Here is a 17232-nt window from a genome sequence, read left to right on the forward strand (position 1 = left end):
CATTCTCTACAGAAAAATCGTCTCCTAATTGCAACAAACATTTCTTATAGAAACACATAGAGAATATATATTAAAACATACAATCCAAAAAAGGAAAATTGAAAACATTTATAATCTTCTCTCTCAGAATTTGTAATTGTTAACATTCTAGGATCTATATAGCATTCCAGATCTCTTTACTTGCATGTATGTAGGCACACAAACACAGAAATCAAGATCTTTAGGGGAGCCTGGGTGGCTCAGTCAGTTGAGTGTCTGACTCTTGGTTTTGGCTCAGGTCATGATCCCGGGATCAAGCCCAGCGTTGGGCTTTGCAGTGAGCGTGGAGCCTGCTTAAGATTCTCTGTCTCTCTCTCTGTGTCTCTCTCCCTCCCTCCCTCTGCTCTTCTCCCACTTGCTCGTTCTCTCTCTCTCTCTCTCTCTCTCTCTCTCAAAATATCTATCTATCTATCTATCTATCTATCTCCAGGTCCTCCAGCCTTGCTTAGAAATAAAATCGTTTGGCTTTCTCAAAAACTGTAGACTTAGTACAATTGTTTGAAAAAGGGTTCCAAATCTAAACAATATCTGCAAATTACTGACTTATAGAATGAAATATATTTGGTTGAATAGTGTTCTGCTTTATCAAGGTTCCATTAGTTATGTATTCACTATTATTTCAATATTATATTTAATTACACACATAACAATCTCCTAAAAAGATACAAGCCATACACAGTCTTCCTTAATATCTATAGCTCTATACTCACTTCCCTCCCCAGAAGTGACCAGTGTTATCAGTTTGGTATATATCCTATCATAACTTTTGCTGTGTTTATACAGACACATGTATGTACACCAATATGGTTTTGTTTTTTTCATACATACAGAATCATATTATACTTTCAACTCACTTTCTGCATTTAACTTGCAAACTATTCAACATCAATGAGTATAGATCTTATGACCTAATCCCCTGAAATACCAAATTACATATACTTCCCTCAGTGTACCACTGCTCTGTGCCCTGACAAACATTTATTCTTTCTTGAAAGGGCACCACTTCTATGAAAACTCTCTTTCTATGACACATTTATTGTGGTTTGTCTTTGTTATACTTATTTATTTGCTTCTGCTCCCATTTAACCTAAAGTTCTGTGAGAACAGAGAATGGTTTATTTACATTTATATCTTAGTGCCTAGCATGGGACCTTGCCTGTGGAAGTTCATTCAGTATTTACTACATGATCATATTTAATAAAGTCCTATCCTTTTCTTTTATAGATCCCCAGAGGCCATAGGTAGCAGAGTAGAATCCCATCCCTTTGATGCTATTACCTAGCAGTTTCTGTATGTTTGTTTAGAAGAGCTCTCATAATTCTACAATTGCTAAAAATGATTATATGAAATTTTATGAAAATTATATAACAACAATGAAAATCGGTTTAAGACATAATGTTAAGTGAAAAAAGCAGACACTTTTTACACTGAGATGACTACCACATCAAAACATACATACAAAAGGAATGTTTATAGTAAACACTATAAAACATTTAGGGTGGAATTAATAGCAAAACCTCTAAAAATTTTTTGTTCTTATTGTTTAGTGAAAAAGTGGATCCTTGAATAGTCATTATCCAGGTTCCAAACATCATGAAGCTATAAAGGGAAGTAAAAGTTATCACATTAAAAATATTCACCACTCAACTGAAAACTTATAAAATTTTTCCTCTGTCAACATACAATGGAATATTATTTGGTTTTAAAAAGGAAAAAAATTCTGGAACATGCTACAACATGGATGAATCTTGAGGACATTATGCTAAGTAAAATAAGTCAGTCACAAAAAGACAAATACTGTATAATTCCATTTAGATGAAGTACCTAAAGTGGTCAAAATCATAGAGAAAAAAAGTAGAATTGTGGTTGCCAAGGGCTGGAGGGGAGGGGAAAATGAGAAGTTATCATTTAATGGGTATAGAGTTTTGGGGCGACTGGGTGGCTCAGTCGGTTAAGTGTCTGACCTTGATTCGGGTCATGATCCCACAGTTTGTGAGTTGGAGCCCCACACCGGGCTCTCTGCTGTCAGTGAAGAGCCTGATTTAGATCCTCTGTCCCCCACTCTCTCTGCCCCTCCCCTTCTGGTTCTCTCTCTCAAAATAAATAAATAAACTTAAAAAAATTATGGCCATTATTTCTTTAAAAAATGGGTAAAGAGTTTCAGTTTTACATGATGAGAAGAGTTATGGAGATGGATGATAGTGATGGTTATACAACATTATGAATGTATTTAATACAAATGGCCTGTACACTTAAAATGATTAAGATGGTAAATTTCATGTTATGTATATTTTACCGCAATAAAAAAAGGAATTTTAATTTATTCTCCATCTAAACAGTATCCCCTACTTAATACTAGCCTCTCTCCCTACCCCACTATGTCAATTTCTTTCTTTGTGGGTCAGTCTCTTCCTAATTGTCTGATGCCAGCAGCTGAAAGTACAATGCAAATCAACAAAGTGAATGAAAAAAATCTGTCATAAAGGTCAGGATTTCCTTAAGTCAAAGAAAATGATGGAGGACTGCACACATCATGCTAGAAGTCATGGACAAATAAGTATCACTACAGTTAGTGTTCAATAATGGTGGAAGAACGAATTATGAAAGATGATGGCAGGAAAGGCACTTGAAAAAACAATGATTTGAATATCAAAAGAAACTAGACCCTTAGGGAAAATAAATCCCAAGTATATTTTTTAATGAAAACCAGCCCTTTTTATATTATGCTAGAAAGTTAGATGCAAAGTAATGGATGCTAGATTGTGCTATCATATAATTGGTTAGGAAAATTTATGCTCCCCAAAATGAAGCAATGATTTCATGCTTTGTCCACCTAAAAAAAATCTACAGGGAGATTTCCATTCTGGATAAGACAGAGTAAGCACCCTCTACCGTATTTCCACTGAAGGTAGTTATAAAACCTAGGAGCAGCTATTTGAAGACTCTGAAAAGTAAACACTAGCAGGGGGGTTGGGGAAGAAGACCAGAATTCAAAGTACACATCACTGGCAAATTCTACCAAATAATTAAAGAAGAAAAACCAGGGGTGCCTGGGTGGCTCAGTTGGTTAAGCATCCTACTTCAGCTCAGTGAAGTTCAAGCTCCACATCAGGCTCTGTGCTGGCAGCTCAGGGCCTAGAGACTGCTTCAGATTCTCTGTCTCTCTCTCACTGCCCGTTCCCCATTTGTGCGTTTTCTCTCTCTCTCTCTCTCCCTCCCTCTCTCAGAAATAATAAATGAATAAACTTAAAAAAAAGAAAAAACAATTCTACACAATCTCTTCCAAGAAAAAAAAAAAAGAACACTTGCTAACTCATTTTGAGTCCAGTAGTACCCTGATATCAAAACCAGAGAAAGACAGCACAAAAAACTACAGGCCAATATTCCTCATGAAAATAAATGTAAAACTTTTCATTGAAATACTACTAATTCAGATCCAATAATATAAAAAAATATATAATATACCTTGACCACATCCTGGGAATGCAAGGATGGTTCAATATTCAAAAAGCTCATGATCTTATCAGCAGATGCAAAAAATTACATTTGACAAAATATACCATCCTTTAATGATAAAAACTCCCAGTAAACTAGGAGGAGAAGAGAACTTCCTGATAATGTGCATCTACAAAACCTATAGCTAATTTAATACTTAATGCTGACTGTTTTTCCCAAAGATCGGGAATAGGATATATCCTCTATTATCACTACAATTCAACATCGTTTGGAAATCCTAGACAGTGTATTAAGTCAAGAAAAAAAGACACAGACTACAAAAGAAATAGAACTGTCCTTATTTAGAGACAATATGATCACCTACACAGAAAATACCAAAAAACTACCAAAAAAATTCCTCGTGAGTTTAGAAAGGTTGCAGAATACAGGGTTAACACCCAAAAATCAATCATATTTCTATATGCTAGCAATGAACAAAATAATATCCTTTATAATAGGTGCCTCAAATATAAAATAAATAAATATTTTAAAAAATGTATGGGACTTGTATACTGAAAGGTATAAAATGTTGATAAATCAAAGATGAACTAAATAAAAGGAGAGAGATATCATATTACTGGATTTCAAAACTCACAAATTCATCTATATGGTTGACCTTTGAACAACACAGATTTGAGCTGGGTGAGTCCACTTATATGTGAATTTTTTTTTTATTTTAGAGAGAGAGAGCACAAGTGGGGGTGAGGGGCAGAGGAAGAGAGAGAATCTTAAGCAGCCTCCATGCTCAGTGCAGAGTCCATGTGGGTCAATCCCATGACCCTGGGATTATGGCTTGACCTGAAATCAAGAGTCAGATGCTCAACCGACTGAGCCACCCAGGTGCCCTTATATGTGAATATTTTTGATAAATACAATACAGTATTTTAAATGTATTTTCTCTTCCTTATAATTTTCTTAACATTTTCTTTTTTCTATCTTACTTTATTATAAGAATATAGTATATAATACATATAACATACAAAATATGTGTTAATCAACTGTTTATGTTATCAGTAATGCATCCAGTCAAAAGCAGGCTATTAGTAGTTAAGTTTATGGGGAATCAAAAGTTATACATGGATTTTTTACTGCATGGGGGGGGTCGGTACCCTTAACCCACATGTTGTTAAAGAGTCAACTGTATATTTAATATAAGGAATTCCCATTAAAATCCCAGCAGTATTATTGTTTGTAGATATAGAAAAGATTATTCTAAAATTAATTTGGGCAGACAAAAGGAACTAGAATAGACAAAATAATTTTGAAAAACAATAAAATTGGAAGGATCACTACCTAATTTTGTTTTACACAAAGCTATAGTATTCAAGACAGAGTGCTGTTTGCAAAGAGATAGACACATGGGTCAAGTGAACAGAACAGAGTCTAGAAATAGACCCACACAAATAGCAATTCAATGGAGAAAAGCCAGTCTTTTCAACAAACTGTGTTGAAACAACTGGATATCCATATGCAAAAACAAACCAAAACACCTCACTTTTTATACAAAAATGAATTGTAAATAATGATTTGTTCTAAATGTAAAATTTTAAACTATATAATTTTTATAAGAAAAAAGGATAATATTGTCATGCCTGAAGTTAGGCAATGAATTTTTAGACATGATACCAAAAGCATGATCCATAAAAGATAAAAATTAAAAACTTTTGCTTTGCAAAAGACACTGTTAAAGGGAGGTAAAGATAAACTACAGACTAGGAGAAAATATTTGCAAACCAGATATCTGACAAGGACTTTAAGCAAGAATATATAAAGAACTCGCAGAAATCAACAGTGAGTAAATAAACAATTCAAGTAAAAATGGGCAAAAGACTGTTCATGAACAGACTATTCACCAAAGAAGACATATGGATGGCAAGTAAGCACAAGAAAAAAATGTTTATCATTAGTCATTTGAGGAATGCAAATTAAAATTATGAAGAGCTGCCACTACACACCTATTAGAATGCTTATAAAAAATACTGATTAGTAACAAGTGCTAGTGAGGAATGGAACAGCCACACTGGAAAATGGTTTGGCGGGGTCTTATAAAGCCAAAGTTAAACATACACTTACCATATGACCCAGAAATCCCACTCCTTGGTATTTACACCAGGGAGATAAAACTTATGTTCATTAGAGAAAAATCTGTACATAAATGTTTATAGCAACTGTATTCGAACTACCAAAAATTGGAAATAACTCAAATATCTTTTAGAGGTGAATGAATAAATACACTGTGGCATACCCATACAATGTATACCACTTAGCAATAAAAAGCAAGAATTATTGATAGATGCAACATGAAACAATGTAGAAGAATCTCAAGGCATTATGTTGAATGAAAAATACTATTCTCAAAGGATTAAATACTATGTGATTCCATTAATATGTTATCCTCTAAAAGATATAACTGTAGTGACAAACAATAGACTGGTAGTTGCCAGGAGTTAGGGATAAGTTTGGGTGTGATTACAAAGTGACAGCATGAGAGATTTTTGGGGGTGGCTCAACTGTTCTGATCCTAATTGTGATGGTGGTTACATAAATCATGTACTAAAAATTCAGAGAACTATATACACACACATATAAAAGTCAGTTTTACTTTATGTTAATTTTTAAAAGTTTATTTATTTTTTGAGACGGAGTGTACACAAACACAAATGGGGGAGGGGCAGAGAGAGAGGGAGAGAGAGAGAATCCCAAGCAGACTCCGCACTGTCAGCACAGAGCCTGATGTGGAGCTCGAACTCATGAACCATGAGATCATGACCTGAGCCAAAATCAAGAGTTGAACACTTAACTGACTGAGCCACACAGGTGCCCACTTTATGTTAACTTTAAAAATAAACTGAAAAACCCATTGTGCAAGTCTAAATTAAATTATTGAAAACAAAACTGACTTATTTTCCTAACTTTTAGCTTCATTTCACAAGACAAATTCCCCAGTAGAGTCTTTTTCTCACTATTAACAATGAAATACTGATTTTTGTTTTATGTGGACCTACTTTAAGTAGTCTTTTTCATGACCCATTAACCTCAACTAAACAAGACCTTCTTTATATCAAGGTATACATTGAAACACAAAAAGGGTAGAAGCACATATTCTAGAGTGATAACTATATCAAATTGTTTCTGGGTAATGAGATTTTAAGTGTTTTTATTTTCTAGATTTTCCAGAGTAAGCTTTTTTATCTTGATAGTGGGGAAAAAGGCAAAGAACTCTTTCATTCCAGACCTAGTAATGTTTTCAAAGGAAACTTTGGGGTTCCAGTCTGTAAGCATGGAGAAAACAAGCAGCTAGGTGGAGAGAAGGTAGGTAGCACAGAAAAAAAATCAAATCTGCTGGTGGTACTAGTGAAGGTAAGAAAACCGGCAACTCTTAGGAAGAAGTCTAGCTCACCTGAGACTGTTTGAAAACATCCTTCCCAACCACATCCAGATTTGAAGGGTCTTTAATGGAGCTAACATACTCAGAAACAGCCTTGATCACCACATCACAGGGAGGAAGAACCAGCTGATGAGCTCGGACCTAGAAGAGATAAGATAAGCAAGGTACATTGAGGTTGATGATGATCATTAACAGAAAGAGTGATGTAGGGGTAAGCCAGAAAATTCAAATTCAGCAAATCCACTTAGAGATAGTTAAAATCTTTTCCTTAAAAATAGTTTCCTCCAGGGGCGCCTGGGTGGCTCAGTCAGTTGAACGGCCAACTCTTGGTTTCAACTCAGGTCATGATCTCACGGTTCATGAGTTTGAGCCCCGCGTGGGGCTCTGCGTGGCAGTGCAGAGCCTGCTTGGGATTCTCTGTCTCCCCCTCTCTCCGCTCCTCTCTCTCTCCCTCAAAAATAAGTAAATAAACATTAAAAAATAGTTTTCCTCACAATTCTCAGCATAGAACACTTGGGGGAAAAAACCCAAAAAAGTATAAAGAAAGATAACGTCATATCATTTATAATCCTACTACAGAGATAACCACTAGTTGAGGACACTGCCATAATCAGTTTTCTTTCATAATACCATTTGGCAGCTTTCAGTTTTTTAAATAATTTTTAACGTTTATTTATTTTTGAGAGAAAGAGAGAGAGAGAGCACACATGAATGGAAAAGGGCAGAGAGACAGGGAGACACAGAATCCAAATCAGGCTCTAGGCTCTGAGCTGTCAGCACAGAGCTTGAGGCGGGGCTCGAATGCGTGAATGGTTAGATCACAGTCAGATGTGGTCAGGAGCCGAAGTCAGACACTTAATGGACTGAGCCACCCAGGCGCCCCTGACTGCTTCAAATTCTTTGCAAGTATAGGTAAGGTTTTAATTTGTGGGCCATATTTGGATCCCGATTTGAACTAACTACAAAAAAAGCCTTTTTGAAACGATCAAGATGATCCTAAAATGGACTGGATGTTAACTTATCATTAATTTTGTTAAAAGTAATAATGGCATTGTGCTTATGTATGAAAATGTTTTCGAGATGCATATAGAAGAATTTGGGAGTAAAATGACTTGAGGTCAAGAATTTATTTAAAAATTTTTTTTCAACGTTTTTATTTATTTTTGGGACAGAGAGAGACAGAGCATGAACGGGGGAGGGGCAGAGAGAGAGGGAGACACAGAATCGGAAACAGGCTCCAGGCTCTGAGCCATCAGCCCAGAGCCAGATGCGGGGCTTGAACTCACAGACTGCGAGATCGTGACCTGGCTGAAGTTGGACGCTTAACCGACTGTGCCACCCAGGAGCCCCCAGAATTTATTTTAAACTACATTAGCAACAGCAATAATAATAATAATAATAATACTCCAGCAAGTGTGGCTACATCTTCATAACTGTAGGAGCTAGAAGATGTTCAATAGTGACTCACTATATTATTATTTTATCTACATTTGTGATGCTTGAAAAAATTTAAATACAGGTTTTCTTTAATGCTATGATAAAATGTAGGTATGATTTTTGTTCACATTCTAATTATTTAATTATAAGCTTCCTAAACTGGTAATTCGTCAAAGGGTATAAACTTTTTTTTTATTGTCAAGTTAGCTCGCATGCAGTGTAGTCTTGGCTTCAGGAGTAGATTCCCGTGATTCATCACTTAACATACAACATCCAGTGCTCATCCCAACAAGTGCCCTCCTCAATGCCCATCTCCCATACTCCACCCCCTAAACCCCTACCCCCAGCAACCCTCAGTTTGTTCTCTGTATTTAAGAGACTTTTATGGTTTGTCTCCCTCTGTTTGTAACTTATTTTTCCTTCCTTTCCTCTAAGGTCATCTGTTAAGTTTCTCAAATTCTACAATATGATATCCGTCTTTCTCTGACTGACTTATTTCGCTTAGCATAATACCCTCCAGTTCCATCCACGTTGTTGCAAATGGCCAGATTTCATTCTTTTCACTGCCAAGTAGTATTCCATTGTGTATATATACCACATCTTCTTTATCCATTCATCAGTTGATGGACATTTGGGCTCTTTCCATAATTTGACTATTGTCAATAGTGCTGCTATAAACATTGAGGTGCATGTGCCCCTTCGAATCAGCACTCCTGTATCCTTTGGATAAATTCCTAGTAGTGCTATTGCTCAGTTGTAGGGTAATTCTATTTTTAATTTTTTGAGGAACCTCCACACTGTTTTCCAGAGCAGCTGCACCAGTTTGCATTCCCATCAACAATGCAAGAGGGTTCCCTTTTCTCCACATCCTTTTCAATATCTGTTGCTTCCTGAGTTGTTAATTTTAGCCACTCTGACCTGTGTGAGGTGGTATCTCAATGTGGTTTTGATTTGTATTTCTTTGATGATGAGTGATGTTGAGCATCTTTTCATGTGTCTGTTGGCCATCCAGATGTCTTCTTTGGAAAAGTGTCTATTCATACCTTCTACCCATTTCTTCACTGGATTATTTGTTTTTTGGGTGTTGAGTTTGGTAAGTTCTTTATAGATTTTGGATAATGACCCTTATCTGATATGTCATTTGCAAATATCTTCTCCCATTCTGTTGGCTGCTTTTTAGTTTTGTTGATTGTCTCCTTTGCTGTGCAGAACCATTTTACCTTGATGAGGTCCCACTATTCATTTTTACTTTTGTTTCCCTTGCCTTCGGACACATGTTACTATAATGATTCACTACGTTATTATTTTATCTACTTTTGTGATGCTTGAAAAAATTTTAAATACAGGTTTTCTTTAATGTGATAAAATGTAGGTATGATTTGTTGTTCACATTCCAATTATTAAATTACAAGTTTCCTAAAATGGTAGTTACTCAGTCAAAGGGTATAAACTTTTTAAAGGCTTTTTATATAAAATTGTTTGGGCAAAAAGCTGTACCATTCATTCCTTCAACAAATATTTACTGCCTACTGTGTACTAACTAGGCACTGTCATAGGCACCAAGAACACAGCAGTGAATAAGATAAATATTGCTGCCCTTATGGAAGATTAAATTCTAGGGTAAGTGTGTCAGAATATCTTACAGAATAAATAAGTAAAATGCATACTATGTTATATGTAGGTAAGTGCTGGAGAAAATCTAAGCAGAAGATGGGCATGGGAATGCAAGTGTGTCTGTGTGTGTGCGTGTACAACCATGCAATGTTAAATAAGATGGTCAGGAAAGGCCTCACTGAGAAAATGCCATTTGAGAAAACCTGTAACGGTGAGGACATAGTTATGTGGGAGGAAAAAGAATTCCAAGTGGAGAAAATAATAAATACAAAGGTTCTACAAGCAAAAGAAAAGAGAAGATTACATCAGAGCTGTAACAGAGGCCAGTCAGTACAAGACTTTGTAGGCCATGGTAAAGATTGAGTGAGTGTCGTGGAGAGCCACTGGAGGATTTTGAATTAGAGAAGTGACTGATCTGAATAAGGTTTTAAAAGGATCACTCTGGCTGTTATATTGAGAATAGATTTGGGAGAGGGGAGAGTGTAAACAGAAAACCAACAGTTAATAAGCTGTTATAAAAATCCAGGCAAGAAATAATGGTGAATTGACCAGGGTAGTAGCAATGAAAATGGTGAGAAGTGGACATATATAGAAGGGAGAACTGATGGTATTTGCTTACAGAGGAAATGCAGGGTGTAAGAAAGAGAGAAAGAAATCTGATATGACTCTATGGTTTTTAGCCTGAGCAACTAGAAGGATGAGATTGTGATTAATGAAAATGTGGAAGGTTCTCGGAGGAACAGATTTAGGGGAAAGATCATGAGTTTCCACTTGGATATATGACCCTGAGGTGTTTAGTAGGCTGTTAGATATTACAATTTGGAGTTCAAGAGGCATGTTAAAACTAGAGACATAGAGGGGTGCCCGGGTGGCTCAGTTGGTTAAGCATCTGACTCTTGATTTCGATTCAGGTCATGATTTCAGGGTTGTGGGATGGAGCCCTGCATCATCCTGAATCCATGCTCAGCATGGAACCTACTTAGGATAGTCTCTCCCTCTCCTTCTGCCTCTCTCCCACTCATGCACGTGCTCTCCCTCCATCTCTCTCTCAAAAAAAAATTTAAAAAACTAGAGACATATATTTAAGAGTCATCAATGGACAGATGATACTTAAAGTCATGATATTGTATGAGATCAACCATTAAGGCAGAAAGTATAGGTAGAACTAAGAGAAGGGACCAAGGATAGAATTCTGGGTCACTCCAAAGATAAGAAAAGAAGAAAAAGAAGTAGCAAAGGAAACAGAAGCAGCCAGTGAAATAGGAAGGAAACTAGAAGAGAGTGGTGTCCTTAAAGCTAAGTGAAGAACACGTTCTAAGGAAGAGGAAGCGAGCAAATGGGTCAAATGCTGCTGATTGGTCAAATATGATGAACACTGAAAGCTGGCCATTAGATTATTAACATCGAGGTTTATTAACACCTTGAGCTCATCAAGAACCATTTCTGCAAAGCAGATTGGGAGAGAGTAGGGAAAAGGAATAATAAACACCTCAAGTATAGACGACTCTATAGGAGGCTTTGTGATAAGGGAAGAAGAAATATGGGCTAGAGGAGAAGAAGAAATATGGAATAGTAGCTTGAGTGGAGGAAGTAAGGTCAAGAGCAGAATTTGCTTTATTTTTTAAGATGGATGCATGCTTATATATGGGATGGGAAAAATTCAATGAAGACAGAAAAACTGATGCAGGAGAAAGGGGGAAGACTTGCAAAAGGGATGACCTTAAGTTAGTAAGAGGGGATGCGATTTGGCATGTATGTAGAGAGGTTGGCCTTAGATGGGAACAAGGACAGGTCATCCACGGTTAACACAAGGCAGGCAGAACAAGTGGGCACACAGATGCACGTGGGTGAGAAGATGAAAGGGTAGGAGCTGGTGGAAATTCTGTTCCAAATGCTTACATTTTGTCAGTGAAATACGTAGCCAGCTCATAAGCTGAGGGAGCAAGGAGGAGGGAGTATTAGAGGCATTAGGAGAGAGGAAAAGGTATGAACTAGCAGAGTGAAAGAACTAGAGAAAAGTAATATATTCAGCAACTTAAACTACTACCAGAAGTGTATAAGAGTATTACTCTCAACATAGCCTCAAAAGGAGTAGGTACACTAATTTTTCAATATTTGCCAAACTATTAGGTTAAAAAAATAATTTCATTTGCATGACTGATCACTAGTGAGATTTAACATCTATCTAGTCATAGTACTGGCCACTGTATTTCTTCTTTTGTGAATTGTCTGCTTCAGTCTTTTGCTCATTATTTCATTTACTGGGGTATTAGTATTTGACTTCATAGATCTGTATGAATCCTGAAAATATTAAAGGTATTCTCTTCAACAAATGATGTTGAGAAAACTGGACAATTACATGAAAAAGAATGAAAATAGTCCACTTTTTTACACCATACACAAAAATAAATTCAAAATGGATTAAAGGCTTAAATGTGAGACCTGAAGCCCTAAAAATCCTTGAAGAGAGTATAAGCAGTAATTTCTCTGACATCAGCCATACCAACATTTTTCTAGACATGTCTCATGAGGCAAGGGAAATAAAAGCAAAAATAAATTATTGGGACTACATCAAAATAAAAAGCTTCTGCACAGAAAAGGAAATAATCCACAAAACTAAAAGATAACCTACTGAATAGGAGAAGATATTTGCAAATGACACATATGAAAAAGGGTTAGTATCCAAATATATAAAGAACTTAAATAACTCAACACCCCAAAAAACAAATAATCCAATTAAAAAGTAGGCAAAAGACATGAACAGATATTTCTCCAAAGAAGACATACACATTGCCAACAGACACATGAAAACATGTTCAACATCACTTATCATCAGGGAATTGCAAATCAAAACTAACAATGAGATATCACCTCACACCTGTCAGGATGGCTAAAATCGAAAACACAAGAAACAACAAGTGTTGGCGAGGATGTGGAGAAAAAGGAACGTTCATGAACTGTTCGTGGGAATGCAAAGTGGTGCAGCCACTGTGGAAAACAGTATGGAGTTTCCTCAGAAAGTTAAAAATAGAACAACCTCATAATCCAGTAATTGCACTACTGGGTATTTACACAAATACAAAAACACTAATTCAAAGGGATACATGCACCCCCATGTTTATGGCAGCATTATTTACAATAGTCAAGATATGGAAGTGGCCTGGGGCACCTGGGTGTCTCGGTTGAGCATCTGACTTCAGCTCAGATCATGATCTCGTGGTTCATGGGTTCAAGCCCCATGTTGGGTTCTGTGCTGGGAGCCTGGAGCCTGCTTCAGATTCTGTGTCTCCCTCTCTCTGCCCCTCCCCACTCACGCTTTGTTTCTCTCTCTCTTCCAAAAATAAATAAACATTAAAAATGTTGTTAATAAAAAAAAAGATATGGAAGTAGCCTAAGGGTCCACTGACAGATGAATGGATAAAGAAGAAATAGCATAAGAGGAGTTAAGATGGCAGCCAAATAGGGGGACCCTGGGCTTTCCTCCTCCCTCAAACAGAGCTGTACTGAGGTTACATTACTTGGAATACCCAGGAAATTGATCTGTGGACTGACCGAAGGAACTCCACAGTTGGAGGGAGACAGCATGGCAGGTGTGAAGTATGTGGAAGTGAACTGGGGAAGAGAAAAAATGTGGTGCTGCGGAGGGGAGGAAACCCTTTCCATGGAGAGACAAAAGGGAGAGAAAGACACATGGGTTGAGAAAGTGTAGGATCAAGTTACAACAAGAGGAAAACCTCTCTGGATCATGGTCTCGGGGGCGAGAAGTACTGAGTGTCCCAGTTTTTTCTTAAACAGCATTTGGAGCTCAAACTCAGGTTTTGGAAGTGCGTGACTTTCTCTGGAGCAGAGCTATGGCACACATTCCTGGGGAGGAGGGAGCTAGCTCTGGAGTGCATAGCCTAGTGTAGGAATCTCTGGGGCACACTGGGAGAGAACAGTCCCCTTCCTGGAGTACTTTTGGAAAAGGGTTTATTGCCTCCCCAAGGACAAAACACCATGCAGGTGCCAGCAAAAGGCCTTTTTCATCATCATGGGACAGAGGCACACCCAGAGGGAATACAACCTTTGCTGGTTTTAGCAGTGCTACACCATAGATTCTACACACTGTGCAGGTGTGGGATTTTTTCTCAGGGAGAGAGGAAGGAAGGAAAAATAAGATACAGAGAAGGTAGCAAACCATAAGAGACTCTTAAATACAGAAAACAAACTGAGGGTTGCTGGAGGGGAGGTAGGGGGTAGGATGGGCTAAATGGGTGGTGAGCATTAAGGAGGGCACTTGTTGGGATGAGCACTGGGTGTCATATGTAAGTTATGCATCACTGGGTTCTACTCCTGAAACCAATACTACACTGTGTGTTAACTAACTTGAATTTAAATAAATAAATTTAAAAAAAGAAGAATTAGTGTGTGTGTGTGTGCGTGTGTGTGTGTATACATGTTATTCACCCATAAAAAGAACAAAATCTTGCCATTTGCAACAACATGGTGGATCTAGAGAATATAATGCTAATTGAAATAATTCAGTCAGAGAAAGACAAACAGCATATAATTTCACTCATGTGTGGAATTTGAAAAAGAAAACAAATGATCAAAGGGGAAAAAAAGATAAAGATAAGCCAAGAAACAGATTCGTAACTATATAGAGGACAAACTCTGTAAGTGGGTGGTGGTGGGGTTGATAAGTGAAATAAGTGATGGGGTTTAAGGAATGCACTTGTTGTGAAGAGTACTGGGTGATGAATGGAATTGTTGAATCATTATATGGTATACCTGAGAATAATCTAACACTGTATATTAACTACACTGGAATTAAGATAAAAAGTTAATAAAAAAGATTTTAAGGATTTGATCATAATTATAATTTTTTGTAAGTATTTGAAATATTTTAAGCCTAATGAAAGGCAATTATTCTATCAAAACTCCGATGAAAAAAACCTAATGTCCCCTAGGCATGAATGTATAGGTAAGAAAGGGGGCACTTTACCTTAAGTGATGCAAGGGGATGTTCTGGTCCCAAGAGGCTCCAGTGAAAAGCAGCCAGGTCCTCATCTGGGAGAATGTGGTTACCTATAAAGTACATTTGTCATTTACTGACAGTACAAATGTATTCATAGAACTTCCAGGCTATGAAAGGGCCTCTGGGTAAGAAAATAATAAAATAATTCACATAGTTGTAGATTTTCAATGTAATGTCTATAGTAGCTATGTTTTGATTACCCACTATGTATCTCATGCATTATATGTATCATCCTTATAATAACCATGCCAGTAGTATTATTATCCCTATTTTACAGATAAGGTAACTGAGGTTCAGACAAGTTTGGTGACTTAGCACAAAGTAGCATTATGTTTGGTGACTTAATAAATGCCCACACCAGGATAAGAAGAGGACTTCAAAGCACATGCTATTATCTATTACCTAATCATTCTACTTTTTATAATAGCAGCTACAATTACTGACTGCCTAGTAAGTGCTGGGTGTTTTATATATCTCATTTCACTTAATATTGTCAGTAACACAATGAAATATACTATTCTATTTCACATATAAGGAAATTGAAACCAGGCAGGTGTAACTTCAGTAATTTGCCATAGGCCTAATTCTAAAAATTGTGGTGGCTCTGTTATATGAACCAAACTCAAATCCACTGGGATCATAAGCAGAGGTTACACCTGAGACAACATATTAACCATCATGCTGTCAGTACATGGAAAACCAACTCAAAACATAATCACCTGTCTGTAATTTACTTTTAAATGCATTTTTGAAAGATAAATTGATGGATGACTAGACTGGACTGATATATATGATAAAGCAAATATAGGAAAATGTTAATGGCAGGAATACTGGTGGCAGATATAGGATTTTCACTACCAAATTCTTTCAATTTTGGTGTATGTTTGGAAATTTTCATAATAAAATGTTAGCACAACAGAAAAAGAAAAACATATACAGCAGTTTATGTTCTTGATCTAAATTGAGACACAGATTCAGAGGGTAAAGGTGCTAGAGCCAAAAAAAAAAAAAAAGTAAATTGAGGTAGAGGGAAAGAAATGCTCATGCTCTGAATGGGGAACCAAAGCTATCTAAGACTAATAAAACATTTGGCCTAAGACAGTGCTCTGCATAAAATAATAATGGAATATAACAAAAAAGTTTTTAGAAAAATTGAAATATTTTCTGGAATATCCTGTATTAAATTCGTAAGACAAAGATGCTGAGTTTCTAGTAAGAAGCCCAAAAGACTGCTGGGTTTTCCCCAGCATAGTGTTTTGTCATGCGGACTTTAAAAAAGATAAATTCAATAGTGACAGGCTAAATTGCTCTGGTCTTCATGTCTTAGCATTGGAAGAGGAAACTTTACCAATCACTGGAGTCTTTTCTTTGGATACCTACCTAGCAGTGCAGCAAATATAGGAAAATTCATCCGTTTCAAGCCCAGCTGCTTGGCTACTTCCTGCATCAGGAACTGATTGGTAGTGAGATTCTTCCCATTCCAGCTCAGCTTCAGAGCATGGGAACTGTAGTAAGAGGGAATATTGTAGAGGGCATACTCGGAATCATGGGCAAGAAGGCCATGGAAGCCATTTTCCCTGAAAAAAGCCACCACTTCCAAATGGTGGTCTTCAAGGCTCTGAAAGACCTAGGAGGGAAGGAGAGAAGAACATATCATGCAACAGAAACCGATATATTTGGTTAGAAGTCCAGGTTAGCAACTATATTTTATAGTTTGTTGAAATTTAAGATCACAAATGGTTGAACACAATACTCTTCAAAAAAAGTCTTTCTCATCTTTGAACTTGATTATTCGTACTATAAACAAAGACATCACCATCCATGTATCCATTTAAATGCCCAGTCCTTTCATGAAACTGTCGTGTGAGGCTCTTCAAAAGAATACTGAAATTAGGGAGCCTGGGTGGCTCCGTAGGTTAAGTGTTTGACTCTTGGTTTTGGCACAGGTCATGGTCTGACAGGTTCATGAGTTCGAGCCCTACATCGGGCTCTGTGCTGACAGTGTGGAGCCTGCTTGGGATTCTCTGTCTCCCTCTCTCTCTCTGCCCCACCAGCATGTGCTCTCTCTCTCTCCCTCTCAAAATAAATAAATTGAAAAAAAAGAATACTGAAATTAACATGGTATATATTACTTAAGTTTTCACCTTAAACAATAACAGAAGATATCTTTGTTAGAAATAAAACTATTATGTATTGCTCAGCACCTTTGAAATGCCACATATACTTTACATACATTATCTCA

The 17232-nt window shown here is 36.9% G+C and overlaps 1 protein-coding gene across 1 annotated transcript in view; it reads right to left on the bottom strand.

Moving 5' to 3' along the window:
- The window catches only part of FAM120C (family with sequence similarity 120C), a 113967-nt gene that overhangs the window by 66828 nt on the left and 29907 nt on the right, over positions 1 to 17232 (bottom strand). The window contains exons 2-4 of the mRNA XM_043569771.1: positions 16371 to 16617; positions 14958 to 15040; positions 6935 to 7063 (exon numbers count right to left, since the gene is read on the bottom strand). Coding sequence (XP_043425706.1) covers positions 6935 to 7063; positions 14958 to 15040; positions 16371 to 16617 — 459 coding nt within the window. The remainder of the gene's footprint in view (positions 1 to 6934; positions 7064 to 14957; positions 15041 to 16370; positions 16618 to 17232) is intronic.

The sequence above is a fragment of the Prionailurus bengalensis genome, chromosome X (assembly GCF_016509475.1).
Source record: "Prionailurus bengalensis isolate Pbe53 chromosome X, Fcat_Pben_1.1_paternal_pri, whole genome shotgun sequence".
Classification (NCBI taxonomy): Eukaryota; Metazoa; Chordata; class Mammalia; order Carnivora; family Felidae; genus Prionailurus; species Prionailurus bengalensis.